Source organism: Prionailurus viverrinus, chromosome C1, assembly GCF_022837055.1.
Source record: "Prionailurus viverrinus isolate Anna chromosome C1, UM_Priviv_1.0, whole genome shotgun sequence".
NCBI lineage: Eukaryota > Metazoa > Chordata > Mammalia > Carnivora > Felidae > Prionailurus > Prionailurus viverrinus.
In genome coordinates, this window is record NC_062568.1 from 207984883 (window position 1) to 208001287 (window position 16405).

The 16405-nt window shown below is 57.2% G+C and overlaps 1 protein-coding gene across 4 annotated transcripts in view; it reads right to left on the reverse strand.

The window, feature by feature from the left end:
• Nucleotides 1-2538: 2538 nt before the first annotated feature.
• The window catches only part of SPSB1 (splA/ryanodine receptor domain and SOCS box containing 1), a 69390-nt gene continuing 55523 nt past the window's right edge, over nt 2539-16405 (reverse strand). For all 4 annotated transcript variants that reach the window (XM_047873256.1, XM_047873255.1, XM_047873254.1 and 1 more), the window contains 2 exons: nt 15230-16072; nt 2539-4609 (listed from right to left, as the gene is read on the reverse strand). In XM_047873256.1, the coding sequence (XP_047729212.1) occupies nt 4482-4609; nt 15230-15923 (822 nt within the window). In that variant the 5' untranslated portion in view covers nt 15924-16072 and the 3' untranslated portion in view covers nt 2539-4481. The remainder of the gene's footprint in view (nt 4610-15229; nt 16073-16405) is intronic.

The following is a 16405-nucleotide window of genomic DNA, read 5'->3' on the forward strand; positions in this document are numbered from 1 at the left end:
GCTTTTCCACCGGGAACATTCCCTCTGCTCAGCAAAATCACTATCAGACTGGCAGCGGCTGCTGCGTTCTGGCCCGGGAAGAAAGGTTCCAAAGAAGTGTTAGCTTTCTGTTCTCTTAAAACAAGAAAGGAAACGAGAAAGAAAAAAGGAGAGAAAGAGAAAAGGTCAGGGCCCCGCCGAGGACACGGAGGTCCGAAGCTGGGACAGGATGCCGCTGAGGACACCGGGAGGACCTCAAGGCCAGCCCGGCTGCTGGCGGCTGAGCCCCGCGAGGCCCTCAGAGAGCCATGAGCGGCTTCCTCTGGGCCTCCTCGGCCAGGACATCATTTGTTGATTCTAGAGCCCAATTCCTAGCTCATGATTTCTCTCTGGTTGCCATGGCCCCGTACAGAAAACACAGCAAACTCCTGGCCCCGGGCAGCTCATTTATTTCAAATATTCCCTGCAGCTGGACTCCAACCATGTTTGGGTGTCTGGACTGGAGCATGAACTAATTGCTCTGTCTTCGGCCCCCTCCCCAGCTCCCCCGGCATACTTTATGGTTCAGTAAAGTCCGCATTCCACATCTCGCCGCCGAGAAGGCGCGGGAGGGAGGGTGGGTGGGGAAGCCTTGTGCAGGAGGAGGGGGGGGGGGGGGCTCTTCCCATCCGTGGCCAAGGCCCAGGCCGGCTACCTGCTCGAAGGCAGGGTATTAATTACAACCACATGGGCCGCTCTGCAAGATGGTTTTATTAAGACTGCTCCCTTCCACGCGAAACCCTGCTCCCCCAGAAGTCTCCAGGCCGTACAAAGGCCCTTATTTTCCCCGGGCATCCACAATCCCCAATCCCACCCCTACCCCCGCCCACCGCCTGACCCCGCTCCTCCCCCTGCTGTGTCCTTCAAAGCTAGCGGAGTCCCGACTGCAACCCACACGTGAACTCTCCGACCGAAAAAGAACTTCAGACCACCCCTTTCCTCCAAACACACCCGGGGAGGGTCTCTAGGGCTCCCTGTCCCCCAGTACCCACCTGGATCTCTGGAGACCCGAGAAGAAAGATCGGGAAGCTGGTTTCGGGCTGGTTGGGCCATTCTCAAAGACCGATTCCGGTCCAGGAACTGCCATTTTCCAGAACAGAAGTGCACGAGCTTTTAAAGCGTTTGTTAGCGCCCTCGCTAGTGTGCTGGGCCCTGTTCTAAAGCCTCATTTCATCCTTGCTACCCTCCCACGAGACGGGCAGGGTGAGGACTGCCATTTGATGGAGGCTCATCCAAGAGCACGCAGTGAGGGAGAGTCAGAGCCAAAATTTGAACCCGGGTCTGACTCAGGAGTCCCTGTGCGCGTTGCTGGGACAACCCACCGACACACTAGAAGAATTTCCCTTTCCTCGGCGACCTGTCCTGCAAAAGAGCTGATACAGTCACAAACAGTGGTCTCCAAACTCTCTTAGGCAAGGTCGCTTGGGGAGTTCGAGACAACTGCAGATCCCTGGCCTGGCCCCAGGAACGTCGATCTGGTTCATCTCAGGCGGGGCTCTGAGCAAACGTGCGTTTCAGCCAATACCTCCCTTGTGGTGCCAGTGCTGGTGGTTCGAGGAGAGCTGACCAGGAGGCTGACAGAGGCAGGGACACGGGACTTTGGTCCTGAGGGTCTTGGGCCCTCAGACCAGGGCACTTTTCACAGCACCGCGAGATCCTGACAGGCCCCCGGGGAGCTGAAATTCTTTCTTGCCAATTCTTTGGAAACTAGTCAGGACATGAGATGGTATCTAGTAAATTTCTTGCAGATTCACGGATCACTCACCGATCCTCTGAATAAGCCTGAGTCTCCTGTCTTCTCTCTCTTTTTTTGTTTTAATTTTTAAATATTTAGTTTTTGAGAGGGAGAGAGACAGAGTGTGAGTGGGGGAGGGGCAGAGAGAGAGAGAGAGGGAGACACAGAATCCGAAGCGGGCTCCAGGCTCTGAGCCGTCAGCACAGAGCCTGACGCGGGGCTCGAACCCACGAATCGCGAGATCATGACCTGAGCCGAAGTTGGGTGCTTAACCCACTGAGCCACCCAGGCGCCCCTCCTGTCTTCTCTGCTAGGGGATGAGGGGCGTGTCCTGCCCTCAGCAGCTGGCCGGACGAGGTTCACGGTGAAGTCTCATTAGCGTCATGCATGCTCGGCACGGGGGCACAAAGTAAGTGCGGGACAGGTTCCTTCTACCGAGTGTGCAGAGCGGGGACTCATATCTTGCCCCTTAAAAAGCCCACGCTGTCAACTCAAACCATAGGGCACTGATGAGCCAGGGGCTCTCACTGATGTGCAGAACCCTTTCCATCAGGCTCAGAAAGTCTCAGTCTGGGCTGCAGGCTCACAAACCTCTAAAAAGGGATGGGGACATTCTAGGATCACCTCTCTAGGATTCTCCTCCTCACTGGGCCTCGGTGGGCATCCCACCCTCTGCCAAAGGGTCCTGGGGATCACCTTAGTATCTACTGAGAACTGGACGCACGCAGGGAGGGCTTGGCCACAGCCCCTTCCCTTCCCCCGAGACACAGAGAGGGAGTCAAAAGTGGCTTTGTATTTTTAATAAACTTTCCTTTATTAGGTTACTGACTATTATTAACCATCATAAAATAGAACGGGAGTTTCAAAACTGTACAGGTCACAAGGTTCTGGGCTGAGGGGGAAGAAGGGTGGGGCCGGGGTTTGGGAAGCTTGGGGACAGAGGTGCAGAGAAATGACAAAGAGCCCGCAATTCATCCAGCGTCGGTGGGAGACGGCTGGGCCAAGGCAGTAAGGCTGGGAGCGGCAGAAATAGAACTCTCTCGTGTGCAACATTCATGAGAACATGACCCACCCCGAAACAGGAGTGAGGAAAAGTCTTTAAAAGTCTTACAGGTAAGATTTCCTCCCCACTCCCCCCCCCCCGCCCCCGCCCTTGGAAAAAAACCTCAAAATAATAAGGGGGCAATTTACATTCCTCACCCAGACTTGGTACCAATTTTGTGCTTTAAAAAATATACTCCACTGGAAGACTTTTTGTTTTTTTAAAGGTACCCTACAGCAGCTGTTTAAAACATAATTCTTACAGACAAATATATATGTATATATATTAAACATTTAAACAAATAAAGTCATCTATTGTACTGGTACAGAAATGAACAGAAGTCCGATTTGAAGAGAGTTGACCTCAAGATAGAAGGTGGTGAATGCGGCGGCAGGGGCCGGGGGCTGCTACGTGGGGGGGGCTGTGGCAGGGCGCTCGTGACCCTCTTCTGTTGGCTGCCCCGTCCCACCCCGCCCTGCACCTCGTGTGGCTCTGGGTGGGGGGGGGGGAGAGTTGTGGTGAGCTGAGGCTGTTCCACTCGGGCGCAGAGCCCAGACAGGGGCACTAAGTGGGGGCCTGCGCTGGCTTCCGGTGGGGCACCACCTCTCTGTGGTCTCCCCAGCCCGTCCTGCCCCTGGTTCCTCTGGGGATGGAGACCCACTCAGCTTCCCTTCTTGGTTGAGGCTCCAGAAGGCCAGGGCTTCTGACGACGCACATGGGAAATCTCAGCTAGGAAAGGAAAGGCAAAAGCAGCAACACCCTCCCCCAGAAGACTGAAGAAATAAAACCACGTGCAAAGATGTCCGAGTCCGAGGGGTGAGTGGCTACCTGGAGAGACACAGGGAGCTGCCACAGCCCTTGCAGACGGGACCCCCAAGATTCTTGTATTGCACGTGAGGCGAATGTTCCCTGAGGGGCGAGCTCGGGAACTCGGAGCAGAGCCCCCCCGGAAACTGTAGGTCCAGAGCCCCAAACAAAGACACCCTCGTGCCCCTGTGAGGACACGGCCCACCGAGAGGGGCAGGTGAGGCACACACATATCCCGGGGAGGGGCAGGTGGAAGGGACCACCAGAACACTCCAGAGAGAGGGTACTGGAACAAGGTTTCCTTTCTAAATGGAATAAATAAGTGGCTTTTGTTATTGTTCAAAGAATAAATAGAGGGTACCAAGGGACTGACAGCCGGGGCTGATGCTGGGTGCTGCGGAAGGTCCGATCTTGGTTTGCTTCTGCCTCGGAGTCCGTGGGGAGTTCCTGACGTCCTGAGCGTTGTCTGCCGTGGCGTGGCCCCACCGGCCTCAGCACCAGCCTTTATCTGAGCACCTCTTAGCACCCCTGGGATCTGCGCTTGGCGCTGGGACCCGGCAGGTGGCAGGGGTAGCCCACGCCACCCCGAGGGCAGATCGGAGCTCAGCGCAGGGCTTCCTAGGAGTCTGTTTTATGTGTCCTTTTCCAAAGAGGGACCTTGTGCGGCATGCAGGGGACTTCTGCCAACGTCAGGACGGGGGACAGGGGGGCCTGGGTCGAGCTGTCCGTGTCCGGCAGGGGCGCTGGGCAGGATGAAGAGGGAGAGCAGGGGCTTCCTCCCGCGGCCAGATAGATGCCAGCCCGCGGCGCGGGGCACGGCGGTAGCTCGGTGAGGTGGCACCAGGTGGCTGTCGTGCTGGCGATGCCGGGGCTAGAGCGTCACTGGTAGAGGAGGTAAGCCTTGAGGGAGGCGGGCAGCGGCAGTGTGTGGATGTCACCCAGACGCTCCTTCCCCAGGGCCAGGCGCACGGAGCGGCGGCAGAGATCCATGAGTGGCAGGGGCTCGGCTGGGGGGGGACAGAGCAAGGACAGCAGGTTAGCGCAGCTCTGGGTGGCTCCAGAACGAAAATGCTGACAACGCTGGCGATACTCTCACTGTTCGTTTCAACACACAACTGGTGAGGAGACCATTCTACACGTTAAGTCAACTGTTATTAGCTGATGCAGAGAACCTGCCCGGGGCCGGCCGCCTTTGTGAGCCCTCCGCAAACACCAGGTCCCTTAGTGGTTTGTTATTTATTTTTAGTTTTCAAATGCAGCCCCGTACTTTGGTTTTTCTTTCTTTTTTTTTTTTTTTAAGTTTGTTTATTTCGAGAAAGAGACGGAGAGGGCGAGTGGGGCAGGGGCAGAGAGAGCGGGAGACAGAGCGTCCCAAGCAGGCTCCTTGTTGTCAGCGCGGAGCCCGACGTGGGGCTCGATCTCATGAAGCGTGAGATCATGACCTGAGCTGAGATCAAGAATCAGATGCTTAACCGACTGAGCCACCCGGGCGCCCCTCCCTTGATGGTTTATTATGGTTTGCTTGCTCAGAGGGGCTTAACAAGCACAGGGAGGCATTATTATCATCATCCCCATTTCATAGATGAGGACACTGAGGGATAGTGAGTCCAAATAACCTGCCCAGGGTCACGGTGCTGGTAGGAGGTGGAACTGGGTCAGAACCCAGGCCGTCCCTGCTCTTACCCACAGGACGAGCAGTAGCCTTCACAGCGCGTCCGTCTGGGCACACGGAAGCCAGCCCTTCCCCCCACACGGCCCAGCTCCAGACCCCACGTGGGCATCCAGGAGGGGAATCATTCTAGGTGAGCCCAATGCTCGTGGGTCCTGCAGTCGTCCCCCTGCTCACTGCTGAGGGCACCGAAGCAGAGGGGGCCTAATGTGCCGGGTTACGCTCTGGGGTCCAAATCCAGGCAGCCCGGGCTCAGCAACCACATCCTTTAGGCTCCAGACCCCGCCGCCAATGAAGACAGATGGTGAAGAAAGGGTGGAGGAAACGCAGCCACCCTGCAGCCTGGAGGTGTGATGTCTGCAGAAACCCCTCTGTCCCAGCTCTTCTCTCTCTGACGGAGAGAAGCTGAGAGCCCAGGCCAGGCACAGTGGAAACATCAGCCCAGGCTCGGCAGCCGGGACCCTCGAGACCGCCCCGGCCACCGCCGGGGCATCTCATCTCGCGGCCAGGGAAACTGAGGCTGGGGCTCACGCCAGTGCCGCCTCAGGCACCTGGATTTGAGAGGGACCTCTAGCTGCAGCCTGAAGGAGCACTTCTGTCCTTGTGTCCCCAGACAGCCGGGGCCCGTCTTCCCGCAAGGGAGGCTCCATGCATGCAGCCTGTGTGCTCCAGAAGGAGTGTGACAGTCACTCCCTCCCAGGCCCTGGAGGCCGCCGGGGGCAGAGTGGGCCTTGCTCTCCCCGCCTCCCTGGAACTGACCCTTCCTGGCCCTCCTCCCAGAAGCAAGGAGGAGGTGAGCCCCCTTGGAGCTGCTCAGGGCCACCCTGCAGCGTCCCCGACACGGGAAGAGCTGAAGTGATGGCATCCGTGGCTTCGTCCAGGGTCTCCCCCTGACACCGAGACTCCTCTGTGACCAAAAAAAAAAAAAAAAACCGCGAAAAACCCAGCATTTCCCTTGAGATCCCCTGCCCCCAATGAGAAGCAGACCACCGTTCTCTAATACTCACGAGTGTGTCCCAGAATATGAAAAATAACATGAAAAAACCTCAACTCTTGAAGAGCAAACCCTATGGCTGGAGGTGTTGGGGGGAAATGGGGCGTTGATGAGTACGGGGCTCGCTCGGGGAGACGGAAGTGTTCTAGAACCGATCACAGTGATGGTTGCACAACTGTGACTACACCAGAGCCCATGGACTCATACGCTTTAAATGTGGGGATTGTATGGCCTGTGAATTACATCTCAACAGAGCTGTTATCAAAAAACAGAATCCATCCGAGGCTTGAGAATACATTTGCTAAATTCCTGGCTTTAAATGAAGGCGAGCAACCCCCACGGGTGGCCAGCCACAGCGAGACGGCAGAAGGAGCTGAAATGGTAAATGTTTTTCGTGAAAAGCTTTCTCGGTTCCTGGACAGCACAGGATGATTAAAGGCAGCCCTGCCTGGAGGCAGGAGAATGCACTAAATGCTTGGGGGCCAAACGTTCCAGACTCCCCGGGGAGCAGGGCCCGGTTCCTCCCACCTGTGAGCCCACAGAGACAGGAGTCTCCCCGGCGTCGTAAAGCGTCCTGTGCCAGTGGCCTCACATCTGGTCCTCACTTCTGCCCTGCACAGCAGCCTGACCTCGAGCAGACCACTCCCTCGGCCTGGGCCTCAGTTTCCCCATCTGTACGATGAGGAATCCAGACCAGATGCTTCCTAGAGTCTCCTGCAGCTGAGATCCTGACGGCCAGAAATGCCTCCCAGTGGTTCCTGACCTGGAAACGCGCTGAGTGGCCCTTCTATGGACCGAGTGGGGGATTTCGGTGGCCCTTCCTCTCCTCCACTCAGGAGCTCTCTCCATCTGCCCCCATCGGGCCAGTCCCTTCTCCCTCCCGGATGTGGCTCCGCTCCCATGGGGAGCCCGAGGGGCTTCCCCTGGGGGCTGAGGGCACTTGAGAAAGTAGTTAAGAGCCATGCATGTGGCCAGAGAGCTGTGCAGGGCTGCAGAGGGAAGACTGAGAGGGAGTTCCCATCACACCCTCTTGGCTTAATGGTGTCCAAGGCATCCCACGGGGACTCTCACTGAGAAACGTTTCTAAACAGCAGAGCTCTGCAAACCCGCAGTCCCAGCTGCCTACCTGAAATTAACATCACAGCACCAGCAGCGGTCATGGCTTGTGGAACACGTATCGTGTGCCTGGCGGGGACCGCACCCCCCCTCAACCTACCGACGGGGAAACGGGCTCAGGGAGGGGAGAGCCACGGGCTAGAAAGTGAACATACACCCAGGTCCAGCCTATTCGGCAGTCGGGCTCTCTCTAGGCCAACGGGAGGAGGAAGTTCCCAACGGCCCCCTGCAGTTTACCCAGACGGATGAGGACCTACGTCTACCTCCTTCCACCCCCCACGCCCCCCACCGAAAGCACTATGTGATATGGGGAAGCCTCCTCTGCCTGACCATCTTTGGACCACACTGAATGATCCAGTTATGGGGGTTGTGAAACCAGAAAGATGTGTCCTTCGGACATAACCGACCTGCCAGGACCAGCTGCGGAAGCTGCAGCTGACAGGAGCCAGTGATGCGTTAGGACCCGTCACCCGAGCATCCCCCGATGGGCCCACTCTTGGGGACCGTGAGGGCACAAACAGGTCATTCCCCGCTGGATCTTGTAGGAGGTCAACAATGATGCACAGGGCCACAGTCTGATGGCTTTCCAAAGGCCGGGCAGAGACCAGGAGTGCACTGGCCACGGAGAGGGAGATGGGCACCGGGCCGGGGAAAATATACATCCTGATTTCTGTTGGTCACTAACAGAACCCAGGAAGGCCTCCCCACCTCAACACTTTTGACGGGGGCCTGCGGGCTCTGCCTCGAGCTCCACGCACAAAGTAAGGGACCCAGTGAAATCCCACTGAGGAAGCTGCCCGGCAGGGAAGGCAAGAGTTTACTTATTTGATGACCGTGCAAGGTGCGTCGGCCGCCCTGCCCATCTCCAGGAAGCTGAGGGGCTCGTCACAAACTTTACATAGTTTGTATGAATGGGAGGGGCGGGCACTGAGGGCACCCAGTCGGGAAGTGAATCGGGTGCTTTTATGGGAGCAGAAGGTTGAGGAACTGGACGGTTTGTGCGCCAACTTCCACATTTCAAGGAGCAATGGATACCTGGTGGCCTATCTGAACCCGCACGGCCCAGCACGCCGACCGGGAGCTCTCCTGCAACCCAGCTCACGCCTCCAGAGCCCGGGGCTGTGATAGCTCACAGGCTAAATGGACACACTCTGCGTCCGGGAGGTCAAGGACAGTGTCTCGCTTCAGGAAGTGCCCCTGATTCACCACGTTCCCATTCCCACCCGTCACCTTGGCCGCCCCTGTGACTGCAAGCAGCTTCCAGTGCAAATGCTCTGTGAGCTGGATTCTAGACAGTCGTGGCTGGAGGATGGCCATCCCAGGGCATGTGGGCACCTCTCCTTAAGGTGAAGCAGGTCTCACCAAACAGAGGCAAAACAAAACCCCAACCCCTTGTCCTTGGCCACCAGGGAAGGAGGCCTGACCCCTGGCTGGGTAATGAGGCACCTTTGGTTCCCGGCTCCCCCGACTCTGAGAGCCAGTTGTCCTCATGTGACCAGCGTTTTGGGGGACAGGGCGTCTAGAACAATCCCTTCCCTCCTAAGAGGTCTCTCTCCCCCAGAAGGAAACTCTTGCAGGTTGGGTGATTAGTATCCTTGACTAGGGCTCTTCTCTGCAGTCCAGCTGGAATGGAGATGTGGGAGGGACCCTCCAGCGGGTGAGGCGCCCCGGGAGGGGACCCAGGGAGGCCAGGAGGACCCCAGGAGGAGGTCACCAAGTCAAAAGTCTCCTGAGGAAAAGAGTTGAGCCGTCTCCAGACCCACAATCACGACAGACCTCACCAAACTTACTTATCCGGGAGCAGTAAAAGGGAGACTTTGAAAATGCTGGAACCGCAGGGAAAATGCTTCCTTAGTGGGAGACGCTAAGTGGGAGCAGGGAGGACCCATGAGGCAGGGACTCTCCCTTGGGGGACGGTCAGTCTGCGGCTTGCAAGTAAGTCTTTTCATTTTTGCATCTCCGGGGGGGGGGGGGGAGGGGGAGGGCGTGTGGCGGGGGGAGGGGGTGGACAGGCAGGCCCAGGGCCCAAGCTGGGTCCTGTCTCCCCAGGAAAGAGGAAGGGTGACACTACAGTCCCTCTGGCTGCAGCTTCAGCCCCAGAAAGGCTCAAGGCTGGAGGAGTCAGAACAAATGGGCTGTGGTCAGAGGCGGCTGGACGGTGGGGGAGGTCACCCAGGGGCAGGAGGGCCGGGTGAGCACGGAGGGCGGCCACGCTTAGCGACTTAGGCTGACGGGCTCTGCAAACCGCTGGTCCCTGTTGAGGGCAGGACCTGGTGGCTGGGGTGCGGTGGGGTGGCGTTGGGCGGGGTGGGGTGGGTGGGGAAGGAGGGCTCAGACAACTTCCCAGACTAATAAGTCAGACCGCCCCAGAGGCTGTGACCCTGAGAAGACGTTATCTAGCCAGCCCTGGCTAGACCTTCTGCCCCTCACACTCCGCTCCCCCCATGGACCACGGACCTGGGCTGCCATGACAGTCTCCCTTCCTCAGTTGCCTTGGACGGTAAAGCAAACCCTCCTGGCAGAAGACACAGGCGCCCTTTGACCTTGCCCAATGAGCACCCCATCTGAGTGCAGTCTCACCTTCCCCTCAGGTGGCAGGTAGCACGGGGGTCTCGTGGGAATGGTCTGGAATTGCCGCCTCCACATCTACAGTGGGCGGAATAGTGTCCCCCCCACCCCCAATTCAGAACCACTTGGATCCTCAGAATGTGACCCTCTTGGAAACAGCATCTTTGCAGATGTAATTAGCTAAGATAAGGTCATGCCGGAGTTGGGGGGGGGCCCTGAATCCAATGGCTGGTGTCCCAATAAAATGAGGCCATGTGATGACGGAGGCAGAGATGGAGTGATGCGTCCACAGCGAGGACAGTCACCAACCAGCCGAAGCCAGGAGGGAGGCCTGGGAAGGGTTCTCCTTGGAAGACCCAACCCTGGGCACCTTGATTTTGGACATCTGGCCTCTGGAACTGTGAGAGATTACATTCTGTTGGTTTAAGCACCCGGTTGGTGGTCATTTACTCCAACAGCCCAAGGAACTGAACACACCGTCCTTCCTGCTCCTCTTCTGAGCCTCCCCCCACCCCAACCCTGACGACTTCTGTCAAGGTCACCGGTGATGGCCTTGTTGCCAAAGCTGATGGACAATTCTCCGCCGTCACCATACTGGACCTCGTCCTTCCTCAAGTCCTTCCTTCACTTGTTGTCCAGGATACCACTCACCTCCCAAGCCCCACGGCCACTCCGCCTCCTCACCCCTCCGTCCACCTGACCCCGCAACACTGACGCGCCCCAGGGCTCCGCCTCAGCCCTGCCCGCTCACTCCCTGGGTGAGCTCAACCCGGGGTCCCAGCGTCACACACCGTCCAGCCGTGGATGACCGTCCCACCGACTGTCTAGACTGGCAGAGCCATCTAGATATGTGCGGTGAGCACCTCAAGCTCAACTTCCCTACTCTGGCCCAAGCCCCGGTCCCCTTTCCCCTGGACAACTGTCATGGCTCGACCCTGGCCTCCCAGGGGCCACTCTCGCCTCCACTGTTCATTTCTACGCAGCAGCCAGAGTGGTCCTTCCCTAGAAGGAGAGTGTGAGGTGCTCTGTCGGTACGGAACCGAGGTGTGGGTGAGCGGGTCGAGGCTGGCACTTATCCTATTCTGTGTGCGTGTCGGGCTGTCGGCGTTGTACCAGCCTCATGGGTCTTCCTATCTGCATCCTCCAAAGTCAACCGGTTGTGCAGAATGGGGCCCATTCATGACGGACTGGGACTGGGGGAGCCGAGAAGGCAAAAGGGCATCCGGATATTGCCTGGCACCAAAACCCAGGAACCAAAGAGTTCGTGGACTGATCGCAGCTGCACACTCACAAGCCGGCTCAACTTTTTACCCGGACCTTTTCCTCTTGCCTTTAAATTTCCCTGACTCTCCCTTCAGGGAGGCGGATTTGAGGCCTGCCCTCCCGTCTCCTCGTCTGACTGCCTCTCGAGTAAACCCTTTCCTTGCCGCGTCCTGGATGTCCCAGGGATGTCTTCAATGCCCATCGGGGAGGCAAACTTGGCTTTGGCTACAGCATGGCATTTCAGGGGAGGGAGGGGTGCTCATCATTAGTCAAGAGAACCCAAGGTAGGCTCCAGCCACCTGGTACTTGGGGGTCTCCACCCGAGACCTGGCTCACAAATGCAACTCTCAACAACACATTCCAACGCCCGCTCCCCACTCCCCTCAAGCCCTGTACATTTCCCCAACAAGAAAAGTTACAGAAGCATCCGACTTCCCACCTGAGGCAGAGCTGACAGGGCATCCCCTTTACAAGACGCCCGTCTGGGCCTCCAGGACTGTTTTGGGCCTCGCCCTGACTCAGCAGAGGAACAGTTCGGGCTGAGTGTGCCCTGACTTGCCAGGGTGAACAGGCTAGTCCCCTCCGGGCCACTCAGGGGTCTGTGTTCTGTATTAGAGCTGGCCACGGGAACAGTGGAGCCCTGCAAACACACAACACTGATGGACCTGTTCCTGGAGGGCACCGGGGGGCTGGACAGCTTCATGGAGACCAATAGCCCCAGTGGCCTGGGGACAACACAGGGGGCCCAGCAATTCATTCATCTGTCTGGCTGCACAGAATGGGCATGAAACGATCTGGGGCTGTGGTCATTCTTCTGCCAGGGCCAGGGCTCCTGAGATCCTAGGTCCTGGGCAGGATGTGCCTGGTTCTCCCAATCCCTGTCTTTCCCGGCCCAGGGCAGATATGGCTGTAGACTTTCTACTACCATCACCTGGGGAGACAGACTCACAGAACTTGCTCTCCTGGTTCCCTAGACCAGGTCTGAGATAACATCCTGGGGGGAGGTCACCTGCTGGACGCACACCTGACTGCTCCTGCCAAGAGTCCCGTGACCTAGGGGTACTGGGTTGCACAGGTGAGTTCATTGCCATCACCCAGCCAAAGCCAGGGGCAAGGAGCGAGGGAAAGAGGCGGTGGAGACTTCCAAAGAGAAGTGTTTAAAACTTCCCTCTGCCTTATGTCCCCGGATATTTTCTCTGGTATCTTCCAAGGCTGAAGTAGGGAAGGGACGTGGGAGAAGCTGAAGGTTTGGAGGCAGCATGACCAGAGTCAGCGTTTGTGCTTCTGACCCCAGCAGGGGCTTCCCCCACTGCTCACCTGGCCTAAGGGTGGGGTTAGATCTCGGGGTGCCAGGCCAAACCTGCCCCTTAAAAATGGTCAGCACGTGGGGGGGCAAAGCTTTCTGTATTGCCCCCTTTCCAAGGTGGGGTTTGCAGATGGTAGAAGGGACCCATGAAAGAGGGAGGGCCAAGCATGGGGATGGACAGTTCTGGAACTCTGGGACCTCCTGCCACCATGGGGTCCCAGCCACAAAGCCACCCACGGAACCCTCTACTTCCTAAACCAGGAGAACAGTGTGGCCACATGTGGGCTATTTAACATGTGGTCTGAGAAAGGCCATTACCTTTTCCAAAGGACCTGTGGGAATCACTGCTGATTCAGCCTCCTTCTAATCCACATGATCCTCCCCCAAAGGCCTCCTGACATCCTGACTGAACAAATCCCTCCAGGGGACTATGTCCCGAAGGAGCCAACTCAGAAGACCCCAGCACCAGAAGAGAGTGACCCTACACCTGTTTAATGAGCAACAGAGAACACTGGTTTTCATTTCTGTAAGAGGTCCTCATACTCCGAAGACTGCAAACCCCAGCTCAATAATAACCCCCCAGCTACTATGCCAGATTTTGGTCAACTGCAGATCAAAACTGGAGACAGACCAACCAGAAAAAAAGAGCATCTATTCATGCATGCATGCATCCATCCATGCATCCATCCATTCATCCAACCATCCACTCATCCATTTATCCATCCATCCATCTATCCATCCATCCATCCATTCACTCATCCATCCACCCACCCATCCATCCATCCATCCATCCACCCACCTATCCATCATCCATCCACCCATCCATCAACCATCCATCATCCATCCACGCATCCATCTATCCACCCATCCACCCATCCATCCACTCATTCATCCCTCCACCCATCCAACCACCCATCCATCCATCCACCCACCCACCCACCCATCCATCCACTCATTCATCCATCCATCCATCCAACCACCCATCCACCCACCCATCTACCCATCCATCCACTCATTCATCCATCCACCCATCCATCATCCATCCATGCATCCATCCAACCACCCATCCATCCACTCATCCATCCATCCATCCATCCATCCATCCTCCATCCATCCATCCACCCACCCACCCATCCATCCAACCACCCACCCACCCATCCATCCATCCATCCATCCATCTACCCACCCATCCACCCACCCATCCATCCAACCACCCATCCACCCATCCACCCATCCAACCACCCATCCACCCATCCATCCATCCACCCACCCATCCATCCATCCATCCATCTACCCACCCATACACCCATCCATCCACTCATTCATCCCTCCACCCATCCATCATCCATCCATCCAACCACCCATCCATCCATCCACCCACCCATCCATCCACTCATTCATCCATCCATCCATCCATCCATCCAACCACCCATCCATCCATCCACCCACCCATCTACCCATCCATCCACTCATTCATCCATCCACCCATCCATCATCCATCCATGCATCCATCCAACCACCCATCCACCCACTCATCCATCCACTCATCCATCCACTCATCCATCCATCCTCCATCCATCCATCTACCCACCCATCCACCCACTCATCCATCCAAACACCTATCCACCCATCCACCCATCCAACCACCCATCTACCCATCCATCCATCCACCCACCCATCCACCCATCCATCCACTCATTCATCCATCCACCCATCCATCATCCATCCATGCATCCATCCAACCACCCATCCTTCCACTCATCCATCCATCCATCCATCCTCCATCCATCCATCTACCCACCCATCCATCCAACCACCCATCCATCCACCCATCCACCCATCCAACCACCCATCCACCCATCCATCCATCCACCCACCCATCCACCCATCCATCCATCCACCCACCCATCCACCCATCCATCCATCCATCCATCTACCCACCCATCCACCCATCCATCCACTCATTCATCCCTCCACCCATCCATCATCCATCCATCCATCCATCCATCCACTCATCCATCCATCCATCCATCCACCCATCCATCATCCATCCTTCCATCCATCCATCCACCCACCCATCCATCCATCCACCCATCCACCCATCCATCCACTCATTCATCCATCCAACCACCCATCCACCCATCCATCCATCCACCCACCCATCCACCCATCCATCCACTCATTCATCCATCCATCCATCCAACCACCCATCCATCCATCCACCCACCCATCCACCCATCCATCCACTCATTCATCCCTCTACCCATCCATCATCCATCTATCCAACCACCCATCCATCCATTCACCCACCCATCCACCCATCCATCCACTCGTTCATTCATCCACCCATCCATCCATCCACCCAACCACCCATCCATCCATCCACCCAACCACCCATCCATCCACTCATTCACCCACCCATCCATCCACTCATCCATCCACTCATCTACTCATCCATCCATCCATCCATCCGTCCATCCATCCATCCATCCACGAGGTGCTATCAGGTAATCTGGCCGACTCCAGCTAGAATTCTTCATTTAAGCAGAGGAAGGCAAGAGTGACCTCCGAGGATCTGAATATGCTGGGATGTCTACCTAAAGACAATTTAGTTCCAATGACTGTGAACTTTTGGCCAGGCCCAGCCAGGATCCCGGGGACACAAGAAATCCAGGAATGCTGCCACACTGGACAGCACAGAGGACACTTACGGTCGAGGCCATTCAAGTAGCGCATGCGGATCTCACAGTGGCCCCAGACGGCACTCACTACAGGATACAGTTTTTTGCCCTTGAGTCCTCGAAAAGCCACTCCCATGTACTGTCCGTCCACAATGAAGCTCAGAGTCCCGTCATCCATGTCCAAGGCCACAAGGAAAGAGTCAGGGACAATAAATGTCTCATCCGGCTCCAAAAAGGCCGGGTACGTTTTGCTCGGCTGGTTTTTGCCATCGTGATAGAGCCGGTTGCGCCCCAAGTCCCAGCCCCAGGACTCGTGGTTATTCCCCACGAGAGTCGTGTACCCAACGGAGTGCAGGGGGGCGTCCGCCGTCGCCACTCCCACCACGGCGTGCGTGCCCCGCTGCCTCATGGCCCACGTGATCTGCCACACGTGCAGCCCACGCGTGTACCCGACTTTGCCCCTGATGGCGTCCGTGCTCTGGGCCACCGGATGCCGGTGAAAGATCAGCTTGTCGTCCTCCTTCACGAAGACGTTGAGCGATCGGTCGTTGTTGTTCCACGAGTGGAGCAGCTGGATGTCGTAGGACACGGGGGGCATGTCCAGCAACAGGTCCAGGCGGGTGGGCTTGCAGTAGTCCAGGCCCTGGAGCTCCTGCTTCAAGGGCCGGTACGTGGGGTCCCTCATGTCCACAGTCTTGATGCCTCCGGTGACCTTCTGACCCATGTTCGCCTTTGGTTTCACCTTTGCACCGACTCCCAAGGCAAACTCATCAATCGTGGGGTCTCCCGTCCAGTTTTCCAACGAGGCCCAGACAGACGTCCCAAGGAAGGTTTCCAGGCGGCCTCTGTGGACTGCGGCGCGCTCAGTGTTGCCTATTGGATGGAGAGAGAAAGAGCGGGGTGAGCAGGGCGTGTGGGAAGAAGGGGAACCTGGAAACCAGGAGCACAAGGCTACCCACATGGACACGTCCCAGCCACCTGGCCTCTGTGCTCCCAGTACACCTGATGCGGGCTCTGGCCTCATGACTACACCGCCAGGAAGGAGAGGGGCTGTTCACCAGCGGTTAGCACGGGGACGCGGGCCTGGGGACCGGGCACCATGCTCGATGGTGTCGGCTACACGACACTCTCCAAATGCCTCATCACGGTTTCCCAGGGCAGAAGGCCAAGTTGGCAGGGATCCTGAAATCAGCCCTGGGGCAATGG